Source organism: Pristiophorus japonicus, chromosome X, assembly GCF_044704955.1.
Source record: "Pristiophorus japonicus isolate sPriJap1 chromosome X, sPriJap1.hap1, whole genome shotgun sequence".
NCBI classification, from domain to species: Eukaryota; Metazoa; Chordata; class Chondrichthyes; family Pristiophoridae; genus Pristiophorus; species Pristiophorus japonicus.
This window is the reverse complement of record NC_092010.1, coordinates 2,100,476-2,113,901: the sequence shown is the minus strand read 5'-3', so window position 1 is coordinate 2,113,901 and position 13,426 is coordinate 2,100,476. Positions and strand designations below refer to the sequence as shown.

The following is a 13,426-nucleotide window of genomic DNA, read 5'->3' as shown; positions in this document are numbered from 1 at the left end:
CGAGGTGCTCAGCGCCCTCCTGGATGCACTTCCTCCACTTAGGGCGGTCTTGGGCCAGGGACTCCCAGGTGTCAGTGGGAGCGGCTTTGAGGGTGTCCTTGTAGCGTTTCCGCTGCCCACCTTTGGCTCGTTTGCCGTGAAGGAGCTCAGAGTAGAGCGCTAGGGGAATCAAGGGATATGACGTGGAGTTGTGGTAGATCAGCCATGATCTTATTGAATGGTGGAGCAGACTCAAGGGGTCGTATGGCCGACTCCTGCTCCCAAGTCTTATGTTCTTTCAAGGTGGCAGGACTGGTTAAAAAAGCATATGGGACCCTTGGTTTAATATTAGAGGTATGGAGTGCAAGAACAAGTAAGTTAGGCCCTGGTTAGGCCCCAGCCAGAGTATTATGCACAGTTCTGGGCACCCCACTTTAAAGGCCTTAGAAAGAAAGAGAGACTTGCATTTATATGTCGCCTTTCACAACCACCAGACATCTCAAAGCGCCTTACAGCCAATGAAGTGCTTTTTGAAGTGTAGTCACTGTTGCATTGTGGGAAACGCAGCAGGAATTTGTGCACAGCAAGCTCCCACACACAGCAACGTGATAATGACCCAGACCATGTTTTGTTGTGACGTTAATTGAGGGATAAATATTGGCCCCAGGACACCGGGGATAACTTATCTGCTCTTCTTTGAAATAGTGCCCTGGGATATCTTGCATCCACTTGAGAGGGCCGATGGGACCTCGGTTTAATATTTCATCTGAAATACGGGGTGCAGAGGATTTGTACCAGAATGGTCCCAGGGATGAGGGACTTCAGTTACATGGAAAGACTGAAGAAGCTGGGGTTGTTCTCCTTAGAGCAAAGAAGGTTAAGGGAGGATTTGATAGAGACATTGAAAATGATGAAGGGTTTTGACAGAGTAAATGAGCAGAAACTGTTTCTAGGGGCAGAAGGACATGATTTCACTAGCGGGTGCAGAGGAGATTTACTAGGAAGCTGCCTGGAATGGAGAATCTTAGTTATGAGCACAGATTGGATAGGCTGGGTTTGTTCTCATTGGAACAGAGGAGGTTGAGAGGAGACCTCATCGAGGTATACAAAATATTGAGGAGCCTGGATATAGTGGATAGTAAGGGTCTATTTCCATTGGTGGCGGGGTCTATTATGACGGGGCATAGTTTTAAGATGGTTGGTGGAAGGTTCAGAGGGGATTTGAGGGGGGGCTTCTTTACTCAGAGGGTTGTGGGGATCTGGAACTCGCTGCCTGGAAGATTGGTGGATGCAGGAACCCTCACCACTTTTAAGAGATGGTTGGATGGGCACTTAAAGTGCAGTAACCTGCAGGGCATAGAGCTGGTAATTGGGATTAGACTGGATTGTTGGGCAGAGCAGATGTAATGGTAAGTACTGCAGGGAATAGAATACTGCCAGGGTGATGATCTGGACTAGTTTCGATCGCCTGGATGGGTCGGAGAAGAAGTTTCCCAGATGCTTTTTCCCTAAATTGGGTTTTTATCTGTTTTTTGCCTCACCCAGGGGATCACGTGGCTCCAGTTGGGGTGGAGTGTAGAATGTTTCAGTATAAGGGGTGTCGCAGTTGTGCTAAGGCAGACTGGTTGGGCTGGGTGCTCTTTGCCTTTCCGTCATTGCTCATAGGTTTATATGTAACCTTTAGGGCTGTTGACCGAGGGCCGTGTGGCTCTTTGTCGGCCGGCGCGGACACGATGGGCCGAAGTGGCCGCCTCCTGCGCTGTAGGTTTCTATGTTTCTAAGGGTCGGTAACCAGAGGATACAGATTTGAGATAACTGGCAAAAGAAGCAGAGAGGGAAATTTGGAAAACTGTCTTCAGGCTGCGAGTTGTTGTGACCTGTGGAATGCGCTGCCTGAAAGTTCGGTGGAAGCAGATTTAATAATCATTTTCAAAAGGGAATTGGATAAATATTTGAATGGCAGAGTGTGTGTGTCTAATGGGACAACTCTATCAAAGAGCCTGAGCAGGCACAATGCGGACCTCGTTCTGCGTTGCATGGCTCTCTCATTCTAGAGGTGTCACCGGCAGTATGATCACATCGCTGTGTGTGGGAGCTTGCTATCTGCAAATTGGTTGCCGCATGTTCCACATTACAACAGTGACTATACTCCAATAAGTGCTTTGTGGGCTGTGACGGGCTTTGGGAGGTCCCGAGGTGGTGGGAGACGCTGGAGAAACGCACAACGCCCTTGTCCCCTCACCGTGCGTTGACCTGACTGACTGGGATGTTGAGGCGAGCAGCAATGTCCTCCACGGTCTCATTTCCTTCCGAGATGATTCCCACTCCCTTGGCAATGGCCTTGGCTGTGATTGGGTGGTCTCCCGTCACCATGATAACCTGCAGGGAAAGGAGTGTTGGTCTTCAGGCCTGTAGCTCAGATCTCTCCCCCAAGCCCAGCTGTGCCCTGGGACCGGTGGCTCAACTATCGACCCCTCCTCCCGCCCCCAAGCCCAGCTCCACCCTGGGACCGGTGGCTCAACTATCGACCCCACCTCCCGCCCCCAAGCCCAGCTCCACCCTGGGACCGGTGGCTCAACTATTGACCCCTCCTCCCTCCCCCAAGCCCAGCTCCACCCTGGGACCGGTGGCTCAACTATCGACCCCTCCTCCCTCCCCCAAGCCCAGCTCCACCCTGGGACCACTGGCTCAACTATCGACCCCTCCTCCCGCCCCCAAGCCCAGCTCCACCCTGGGACCAGTGGCTCAACTATCAACCCCTCCTCCCTCCCCCAAGCCCAGCTCCACCCTGGGACCACTGGCTCAACTATCTACCCCCCTCCCCTGAAGGTGCTGACTCTCCCCCGTCCCCTGAAGGTGCAGACTCTCTCCCCCCTCCCCTGAAGATGCTGACTCTCTCCCCCCTCCCCTGAAGATGCTGACTCTCTCCCCCCTCCCCTGAAGGTGCTGACTCTCTCCCCCCTCCCCTGAAGGTGCTGACTCTCTCCCCCCTCCCCTGAAGGTGTTGACTCTCTCTCCCCTCCCCTGAAGATGCTGACTCTCTCCCCCCTCCCCTGAAGGTGCTGACTCTCTCCCCCCTCCCCTGAAGGTGCTGACTCTCTCCCTCCTCCCCTGAAGGTGCTGACTCTCTCCCCCCTCCCCTGAAGGTGCTGACTCTCTCCCCCCTCCCCTGAAGGTGCAGACTCTCTCCCCCCCTCCCCTGAAGGTGCTGACTCTCTCCCCCCTCCCCTGAAGGTGCTGACTCTCTCCCCCCTCCCCTGAAGGTGCAGACTCTATCCCACCTCCCCTGAAGATGCTGACTCTCCCCCCTCCCCTGAAGGTGCTGACTCTCCCCCCTCCCCTGAAGGTGCTGACTCTCCCCCCTCCCCTGAAGGTGCTGACTCTCCCCCCTCCCCTGAAGGTGCTGACTCCCCCCTCCCCTCCCTCACCCTCGGTGTATGTGTCTAGACGCGGTATCTGTGTCTCGGTTACCTTGATGCCCGCGCTCCGGCATTTGCCGACAGCGTCCGGCACGGCTGCCCGGGGAGGGTCGATCATGGACATCAGACCAATGAAGCAGAGGTTCTCCGTGGGGAAATTCACATCGTCCGCGTCAAATGCAAACCCTTTGGGGAACTGGTCCTCGGGCATGTAGAAGTGACAGAAACCTGCGGGAGAAAAGACACAGACACACAGACACACAGACACACAGACACACAGACACACAGACACACCAGAAAGTCACCAGGGAGCTCCTCACGGCATCGTACTAAACGCACTGACCGAAACAACAGGTCACTGCCACTGTTTGTAGATTCATAGAAGAGTGCAGCCCACCCACTAGGCATTATCTCACTCCCCTTCTCCCCCCAGATCACTCAACCAGCACCCTCCACGGCGCCAACCCCAATCTCCCCCGTGGCACCCTCTCCCATTGGTCCCCCTCTCTCCCTGTGGCCCCTCTCCGCCCCCCCCCCCCCGGCCCCCCTCTCCCCCCCAGACCCCCCTCTCCCCCACCGGCCCCCCCACCCAGCACTTTCTCCCCCCAGCCCCCTCTCCCCCCAGACCCCCCTCTCCCTCCCCCCCGGCACCCCCTCTCCACCCCAGGCCCACTCACCCAGCACTTTCTCCCCCCAGACACCCCGCTTCCCCCCAGGCCCACTCACCCAGCACTCTTTCCCCCCCCCCCCCCCAGGCCGCCTCTCCCACCCCCCCCCCCCCCGTTCCATTCACCCAGCACTCTCTCATCACAGGCCCCTCTTCCCCCCCCTCCAGGCCCACTCACCCAGCACTCTGCCCCCCCACCCCCAGGCCCACTCACCCAGCACTCTCTCCTCCCGGCCCCCTTCTCCCCCCCAGGCCCACTCACCCAACACTCTCTCCCCCCAAGCCCCCCTTTCCCCCACCCCAGGCCCATTCACTCAGCACTCTCTCTCCCCCGGACGCCCTCTCCCCCAGCCCACTCACCCAGCACTCTCTCCCCCCGGCCCCCCTCGCCCCCAGCCCACTCACCAAACACTCTCTCCCCCTCCCGGCCCCCCTCGCCCCCAGCCCACTCACCAAACACTCTCTCCCCCTCCCGGCCCCCCTCGCCCCCAGCCCACTCACCAAACACTCTCTCCCCCTCCCGGCTCCCCTCTCCCCCAGCCCACTCACCCAGCACTCTCTCCCCCAGGCCGCCCAGCTCCATGTAAGCATTCTGGAAGGCTTCCTTCAGCTCCACGTCCAGTGGTTGCTCCTTGCCCTGGATCATGATGGTTGAGCTGCGGTCCAAGATTCTCTCTGGTGCGCCCTTCATCACCAGCAGGTAGCGCTTATCGTTGGGGTCCTCCGTCTCGTGAATGGAGAGCTGGGGCAAAGCATTCCGGGTTAAGACAAACTCTGTCTGCTGCTGCTCAAACACCCTCCGATACAGAGCACACACCTACAGAGAATGACCTGGAGCGTACAGCACACACACACAGGCAATGTGGCCCAGGGTTTATGGTCCACCACAGTCTCTCCCACCCCTCTCCATCTCACCCCAGCAACATATTGCTTTCTCACTCATGTCTTTATCCAGCTTCTCCTTAATTGCAATCGTCTTTTTAAATCTATTTTTGCACCTTCTCCAATGCCTCGCTATCATTTTTATTTCATGATGACCGGAACTGTGTGCAGTACACCACGTGCGGCCTGACCTGGGTTCTATACAACTTTAACAAAACTTCTCTGCTTTTCAAATCTATCCCTCTAGAAATGAGTCTGTGGGAAGCAGACTTCCTCCTTCACATGCACACAAGTGGTTTGTAGTGATGTGTCTGTAAACCTCAAGTTTGATATAGTCCTGGGAGTGAAATTAGATCCAGAGTAACACTGTCCCATTTAACTCTCCCAGGGCAGGGTACAGCATGGGGTTAGATACAGAGTAAAGCTCCCTCTACACTGTCCCTTCAAACACTCCCAGGGCAGGTACAGGGGGTTAGATACAGAGTAAAGCTCCCTCTACACTGTCCCTTCAAACACTCCCAGGGCAGGTACAGCACGGGGTTAGGTACAGAGTAAAGCTCTCTCTACACTGTCCCTTCAAACACTCCCAGGGCAGGTACAGGGGGTTAGATACAGAATAAAGCTCCCTCTACACTGTCCCATCAAACACTCCCAGGGCAGGTACAGCACGGGTTAGATACAGAGTAAAGCTCTCTCTACACTGTCCCATCAAACACTCCCAGGGTAGGTACAGCACGGGTTAGATACAGAGTAAAGCTCCCTCTACACTGTCCCATCAAACACTCCCAGGGCAGGTACACACACACACACACACCCCCACACACACACACACAAGGTATTCACACACACACTGTGTTGCTAACCGACCTGTGTTGTGTGATGTACTCACCTGGTACTTGTTGGTGGAGTTAAATGGAATCTCGTTGATTTTTTTATTCTTCTCCCGGATCGCTTTGACTGAGCCGGATGAGAGCTCGATGCATTTCAGTAGGGCCGACTCAGAGGCGTCACCGGCCACGTCTCGCTGCAGGGCGGCAGGGAAGGAAGCAGAAATCGGGCATGAGAACGCAAGGCACAGCTGCGCTGCACACCCACCTGTCGGGATAGGCAGCCCATCACAGTCTCGAACCAGTCCAGCAACAGCATTGGGTCACAGAGTCAGTCACCTTGTGCTGCTGAATAATCAGGACAGTTACCCAGACCGTGAGCGTCCAACACGCCCAGGGATCGAGTAACTCACCCGGGGAATGCCCAGCGAGCATGGCAAAGGTCCCACACACCCGGGAAATACCCAACGACCGTGGCAAAGGTCCCACACACCCGGGAAATACCCAGCGACCGTGGCAAAGGTCCCTCACATCCGGGAAATACCCAGCGAGCATGGCAAAGGTCCCTCACACCCGGGAAATGCCCAACGACCGTGGCAAAGGTCCCACACACCCGGGAAATACCCAGCGAGCATGGCAAAGGTCCCACAAACCCGGGAAATACCCAACGACCGTGGCAAAGGTCCCACACACCCGGGAAATACCCAGCGAGCATGGCAAAGGTCCCTCACACCCGGTGAACGCCCAGCGAGCATGGCAAAGGTCCCTCACACCCGGGGAACGCCCAACGACCATGTGGAAGGTCCCACACACCCGGGGATGTCCAACGACTATGGGGAAGGTCCCACACACCCGGGAATATCCTACGACTATGGGGAAGGTCCCACACACCCGGGAATGTCCAACAGCCATGGGAATGGTCCCACACACCTGAGTGAAAGTGAGCGCCACCTAGTGGGCTTACTGTTATAATGCAACTACCGATGTAAATCCAATAACAGGGTCAGAGGGAGAAGTCACATGATGACAGGTTTCTCTGTTCAGAGCCATCTTTTGTGTGTGCGCTGTGTTGGTGATATCGTAAGAATGTATCACACACGGGGAGAGTCTCACACACCCGGGGAAAGGGTCCCGTACCCCTGGTTGTGCAGCTCCCCCTGGCTGCGCTCCCTCACACCTACCTTGAGGATGGGGATGTTTTCCTGGCCAGGCTTGAAGGTGGCTCTGTTGCACAGGGCAGAGATGCGGGACAGCGAGGCCCAGGTGATGGAACTCTTGTCAAAGGAAGCACCTGCGGGGGGGAAGAGAGGGAGATGTGAGCGGGCGTTGTCTCTCTATGCGGGAGTCCTCCCTGTATCAGTTGGCGACCTGGCCTGGAGGGTGTAGCACGGGGCAGTCCCATGCGATAGGTTTTTAAGTCGGTTCACGGACTCCAAGGGCCGCCTGCATTTTCTGTGGCCTGGAGGAGTCCGTGGTCCACGTGCATGTTCAATGTGTGTGGTCGCAGCCCCTCTTCCAATATTCGCTTCAACTCAGTCCCACGCTCCCGATCCTTGGGCACCCTGTGCGGCGGGGGAGCGGGCAGGTCGGTAGGCCTACTCGCGGGCCTGCTCCTGGACACGGCCAAGGGGGCCTTTATGCGGTCCAGGCAGCGGGCGCTCGAGGGGGCCGTTCAGCCCCGACTGCCTGCCTCTCTTCCGTGACTACGCTGGCGCCAGGGCGTCCCTGGAGACGGGGCGTGCGGTGTCCACCGGTACGCTCGCGGCCTTCCCGACAGGTGGGCGCCGGAGGGACTGGAGTGCATCGTCACTCCCGGCAACCAAATTGTAATTTGATTTGACAAAGGTTGCCTTGTTAATTTGTGGCGCCCTCACAAAAGAGGGCGCTTGATTTCCTGTTGGACGAAACAGTGAGCGGGAGTCGGGGGCGGGGAGACGGTGCGGAGCGGACAGAGGGACAGAAAATGGCCCCCAAGTTGGGCTGTTACTCCAGCGGTTATGCGCCCCCCCCCCGCCCCACGCACAGGCCATCAGATGTGGAGCGGGGCCGGAGGGGCCGGGGCCGAAGGGGGAGGGGCCGGGGCCGGGGCCGTGCCCAGGGATGGGGCCGGAGGGGGGCGTGGCCGGAGGGGGAGGGGCAGAAGGGGGCGTGCCCAGGGGCGGGGCCGAAGGGGGCGGGGCCACAGTCGGCGGGGCGGGGCCAGGCGGGCGCCGGTGACATTACCAGATTGATCCTCGGTAGTGTCAGCCTCGTGGATCTGGTTGTCGAACCACATGTGGGCCACGGTCATGCGGTTCTGGGTTAAGGTGCCGGTCTTGTCGGAGCAGATGGTGGAGGTGGAGCCCAGGGTCTCCACAGCCTCCAGGTTTTTCACCAGGCAGTTCTTGCGGGCCATGCGCTTGGCAGTCAGGGTCAGGCAGACCTGTGGAGAAAGGTGCCGGAGGTTACATCGGGACATCAGCAGTCGGACCAGGAGTCGGCCATTCGGCCCCTCGAGCCTGCTCCGCCATTTAATACGATCATGGCTGATCCGATCATGGACTCAGCTCCACTTCCCCGCCCGCTCCCCATAACCCTTCACTCCCTTATCGTTCAAAAATCTGTCTATCTCCGCCTTAAATATATTCAATGACCCAGCCTCCACAGCTCTCTGGAGCAGAGAATTCCACAGATTTACAACCCTCTCAGAGAAGAAATTCCTCCTCATCTCAGTTTTAAATGGACGGCCCCTTATTCTGAAACTATATTCCAATTCAAGTCTCCCCCATCAGTGGAAACATCCTCTCTGCACCCAACTCGTCAAGGACCCTCATTATCGTATATGTTCCAATAAGATCACCTCTCATTCTTCGAAACTCCAATGTGTGTGTAGGCCCAACCTGCTCAACCTTTCCTGATAAGACGACCCCCTCATCTCGGGAATCAACCGAGTGAACCTTCTCTGATTCACCTCCAATGTAAGTGTATCGCTCCTTCGTGGAGTGGGAGATGGGGAAACGTTGCCCGACCCCAGAGGGGCTAGCCAATACCCCTGGCCCCCCCCCAACCCTCGCAGAGGGGCTCGCAGGTGCACCAGGCCCCCCCCCCTCAGGACGGACGGACACACACTCACCGTGCCCCAGGCGCACCCCCCCGATGGGCGGGGGACACACACTCACCGTGCCCCAGGCCCCCCACCCCGCGATGGGCGGGGGACACACACTCACCGTGCCCCAGGCCCCCCCCGATGGGCGGGGGACACACACTCACCGTGCCCCAGGCCCCCCCCGATGGGCGGGGGACACACACTCACCGTGCCCCAGGCGCACCCCCCCGATGGGCGGGGGACACACACTCACCGTGCCCCAGGCCCCCCCCCCCGCGATGGGCGGGGGACACACACTCACCGTGCCCCAGGCCCCCCCCGATGGGCGGGGGACACACACTCACCGTGCCCCAGGCCCCCCCCCCCCTCAGTCGCCCCCTAGATGGGTGGGGGACACACACTCACCGTCACGGTGGCCAGCAGCCCCTCAGGCACGTTGGCGACGATGATGCCGATGAGGAAGATCACGGCCTCCAGCCAGCTGTAGCCCAGGATGATGGAGAGGATGAAGAAGGAGACGCCCAGGAAGACCGCCACCCCGGTGATGATGTGAATGAAGTGCTCGATCTCCTTGGCGATGGGCGTCTTGCCCGTGTCCAGGCCCGAGGCCAGCGTGGCGATGCGGCCCATCACCGTTCGGTCGCCCGTGAAGATAACGATCCCGCGCGCGGTGCCTGTGGGGGTGGGGGGCAGGCAGAGCATCGGGGGGTTAGCAAACATACAGGTGCAGCAAGCAGTTAGGAAGTCAAGCGGTCTGCTGGCCTTCATTGCAAGAGGATTTGAGTACAGGAGCAAGGAGGTCTTACTCCAGTTATACAGGGCCCTGGTGAGACCGCACCTGGAGTATTGTGTACAGTTTTGGTCTCCTTACCTAAGGAGGGATATACTTACCATAGAGGGAGTGCAGCGAAGGTTCACCAGACTGATTCCTGGGATGGAGGACTGTCGTATGAGGAGAGATTGGATCGACTGGGCCTGTATTCACGAGAGTTTAGAAGAATGAGAGGGGATCTCATTGAAAGGTATTAAATTCTGACTGGGTTGGACAGACTGGATGCGGAGAGGATGTTTCCCCGGGCTGGGAAGTCTGGAACAAGGGCTCACAGTCTCAGGATACGGGGTCGGAAATTTAGGACTGAGATGAGGAGAAATGTTTTCACTCAGAGGGTGGTGAACCTGTCACTGAAGGCCAAGTCACTGAATATATTTAAGGAGATAGATAGATTTCTAGAAACGGAAGACGTCAAGGGGTATGGGGAAAAAGCAGGAATATGGTGTTGAGATAGAGGATCACCATGATCATATTGAATGGCCGGGCAGACTCGAAGGGCCGAATGGCCGACTACTGCTCCGATTTTCTATGTTTTTATGTAAGGGCATGGGGCGCCCACACCCAGCACGGGGCACCCTCACCCAGCACAGAGCACCCTCACCCAGCACGGGGCACCCTCACCCAGCACGGGGCACCCTCACCCAGCACGGGGCACCCTCACCCAGCACGGAGCACTCACACCCAGCACGGAGCACCCACACCCCAGCACGGAGCACCCACACCCAGAACGGGGCACCCTCACCCCAGCACGGGGCGCCCTCACCCCAGCACGGGGCGCCCTCACCCCAGCACGGGGCGCCCTCACCCCAACACGGGGCGCCCTCGCCCCAGCACGGGGCGCCCTCGCCCCAGCACGGGGCGCCCTCGCCCCAGCACGGGGCGCCCTCGCCCCAGCACGGAGCGCCCACGCCCCAGCACGGAGCACCCACGCCCCAGCACGGAGCACCCACGCCCCAGCACGGGGCACCCTCACCCAGCACGGAGCACCCACACCCCAGCACGGAGCACCCACACCCCAGCACGGAGCGCCCACACCCCAGCACGGAGCGCCCACACCCAGCACGGGGCACCCTCACCCAGCACGGGGCACCCTCACCCAGCACGGGGCACCCTCACCCAGCACGGGGCACCCACACCCAGCACGGGGCACCCACACCCAGCACGGGGCACCCTCACCCAGCACGGAGCACCCACACCCCAGCACGGAGCACTCACACCCCAGCACGGAGCACCCACACCCCAGCACGGAGCACCCACACCCCAGCACGGAGCACCCACACCCAGCACGGAGCACCCACACCCAGCACAGAGCACCCACACCCAGCACGGAGCACCCACACCCAGCACGGAGCACCCACACCCAGCACGGAGCACCCACACCCAGCACGGAGCACCCTCACCCAGCACGGAGCACCCTCACCCAGCACGGAGCACCCTCACCCAGCACAGAGCACGATCGCTACACACCTTCCACACAGTTGGTGGAGAAGAATGCGATGTTCCTGGTCTCCAGAGGATTGTCGTTGGTGCAGTCCGGGGATCGGGTCTGGGGTTCGGACTCACCAGTCAGCGAAGAGTTATCAACCTGTCGCATGCAGAGGGAAACGGGGAAGAGGGCAAAGGAGGGATTACGAGAGGGGGAAGTGCGAGAGAAGGAACGGGAATAAGGAGAGCGAGAGACAGGCGGGGAGAGAGCGGGATGAGGGGGGAGTGAGGGGGAAAATGGGATGGCGGTGAGAGAGAACGGGAGAGAGGAAGAATGCAAGGGAGATGAGGGGAGACAGAAAAAGAAGAGAGAGATTTAGTTAGAAGGAAGGATGAGAGAGAGAAAAGGGTGAGCAGAAGAGAGAGCGACAAGAGGGAATGATGAAGAGAAGACGAAGGAGGAGAGATGGATAGAGAGATGACGGGCAGATGGAGGGGAAAGATGGAGCAGGAAATATGTGAAAATGAAAGAGGATTATTGGAGAGAAAGAGATGGAGCAAAGCAGGAAGGGAGAGAGACAAAGATGGATGGAGAGTGAGAGAGTGATGAGGGACAAATGGAGGGGGAGAGACAGAGAGCGTGCCAGGAAGAGATAGAGGGAAACAAAGTGGAACAGAGAGAGAGAGAGAGAGGAGGATGAAAGAGAAAAAATGAAAGTGGATTTTACGTCAGGAAAGCCGATGGGAAAACAAAGGAGAGAGAGGGGGAGAGAGTGACATCGAGAGCATTAATACAGACACAATGATACGTCCATCATTGAACAACAATTTACGGTCAGACAGAGATTGGGCGCACACATATCCCAGCATACCTTGCAGCCGTGCGCGGAGATGATTCGGAGGTCGGCAGGGATTCTGTCTCCGCCTTTCACTTCGACCAGGTCCCCAGCGACGACAAACTCCGCGTTAATCTGCGTCTTCTCCCCTTCCCGGATCACCATGGCTTGCTGCACACAGGTAGGCCGAGAGGGCAGAGGTCAAACGGGAATACGGAGGCACAATCATTAGCAGAGATTCATTGCACCCTGTTCCTGTCCCAGCATCTGTACCATCCCACACCCTGTACCATCCCTCCCTGTACCATCCCACACCCTGTACCATCCCTCCCTGTACCATCCCTCCCTGTACTATCCCTCCCTGTACCATCCCTCCCTGTACCATCCCACACCCTGTACCATCCCTCCCTGTACCATCCCTCCCTGTACCATCCCTCCCTGTACCATCCCTCACCCTGTACCATCCCTCCCTGTACTATCCCTCCCTGTACCATCCCTCCCTGTACCATCCCACACCCTGTACCATCCCTCCCTGTACCATCCCTCACCCTGTACCATACCTCACCCTGTACCATACCTCCCTGTACCATCCCACACCCTGTACCATCCCACACCCTGTACCATCCCTCCCTGTACTATCCCTCCCTGTACCATCCCTCACCCTGTACCATCCCTCACCCTGTACCATCCCACACCCTGTACCATCCCACACCCTGTACCATCCCACACCCTGTACCATCCCACACCCTGTACCATCCCTCCCTGTACTATCCCTCCCTGTACCATCCCTCCCTGTACCATCCCACACCCTGTACCATCCCTCCCTGTACCATCCCACACCCTGTACCATCCCACACCCTGTACCATCCCACACCCTGTACCATCCCACACCCTGTACCATCCCTCCCTGTATCATCCCTCCCTGTACCATCCCACACCCTGTACCATCCCACACCCTGTACCATCCCACACCCTGTACCAGTCCCACACCCTGTAGCCTTCAGCTATTCTCCTCTCCCCTCCTCACGAGTAGTGTTGGTCCACTGTCTGTGTCTACCCCAGTCCCCTCTCCTGTTTAGTCTGCCCTGTCCTGCTCTTGCCTGTCCTCTGTCCCAGTGTTTCACAAGATGCAATGTCCTGTTTACCTGGGGCACCATATTCTTGAAGGACTCCATAATCTTTGAGCTCTTTGCCTCTTGGTAGTACGAGAAACATCCAGTGATGATCACCACAGCTGACAGCACGATGCCCAGATACAGCTGCATGGGAAGAGGAACCACCTCTCTGTTAGAACCAGAGTTAGACCAACCCAGGGGCACCCCCGTTAGAACCAGAGTTAGACCAGCCCAGGGGGCACCCCTGTTAGAATCAGAGTTAGACCAGCCCAGGGGGGTACCCCTCTTAGAACCAGAGTTAGACCAGCCCAGGGGGCACCCCCGTTAGAACCAGAATTAGACCAGCCCAGGGGCACCCC

The 13,426-nt window shown here is 58.2% G+C and overlaps 1 protein-coding gene across 3 annotated transcripts in view; it reads right to left on the bottom strand.

Moving 5' to 3' along the window:
* The window catches only part of LOC139240824 (sodium/potassium-transporting ATPase subunit alpha-3), a 258,910-nt gene that overhangs the window by 57,853 nt on the left and 187,631 nt on the right, over window positions 1–13,426 (bottom strand). For 2 of the 3 annotated variants that reach the window (XM_070869308.1, XM_070869310.1), the window contains exons 5-14: window positions 13,098–13,211; window positions 11,989–12,123; window positions 11,159–11,276; window positions 9,265–9,533; window positions 7,998–8,196; window positions 6,956–7,065; window positions 5,837–5,971; window positions 4,615–4,807; window positions 3,451–3,626; window positions 2,222–2,358 (exon numbers count right to left, since the gene is read on the bottom strand). In XM_070869308.1, coding sequence (XP_070725409.1) covers window positions 2,222–2,358; window positions 3,451–3,626; window positions 4,615–4,807; window positions 5,837–5,971; window positions 6,956–7,065; window positions 7,998–8,196; window positions 9,265–9,533; window positions 11,159–11,276; window positions 11,989–12,123; window positions 13,098–13,211 — 1,586 coding nt within the window. Of the gene's footprint in view, window positions 1–2,221; window positions 2,359–3,450; window positions 3,627–4,425; window positions 4,438–4,614; window positions 4,808–5,836; window positions 5,972–6,955; window positions 7,066–7,997; window positions 8,197–9,264; window positions 9,534–11,158; window positions 11,277–11,988; window positions 12,124–13,097; window positions 13,212–13,426 lie in introns of those variants that run through there. The other variant, XM_070869311.1, reaches the window with a different exon arrangement.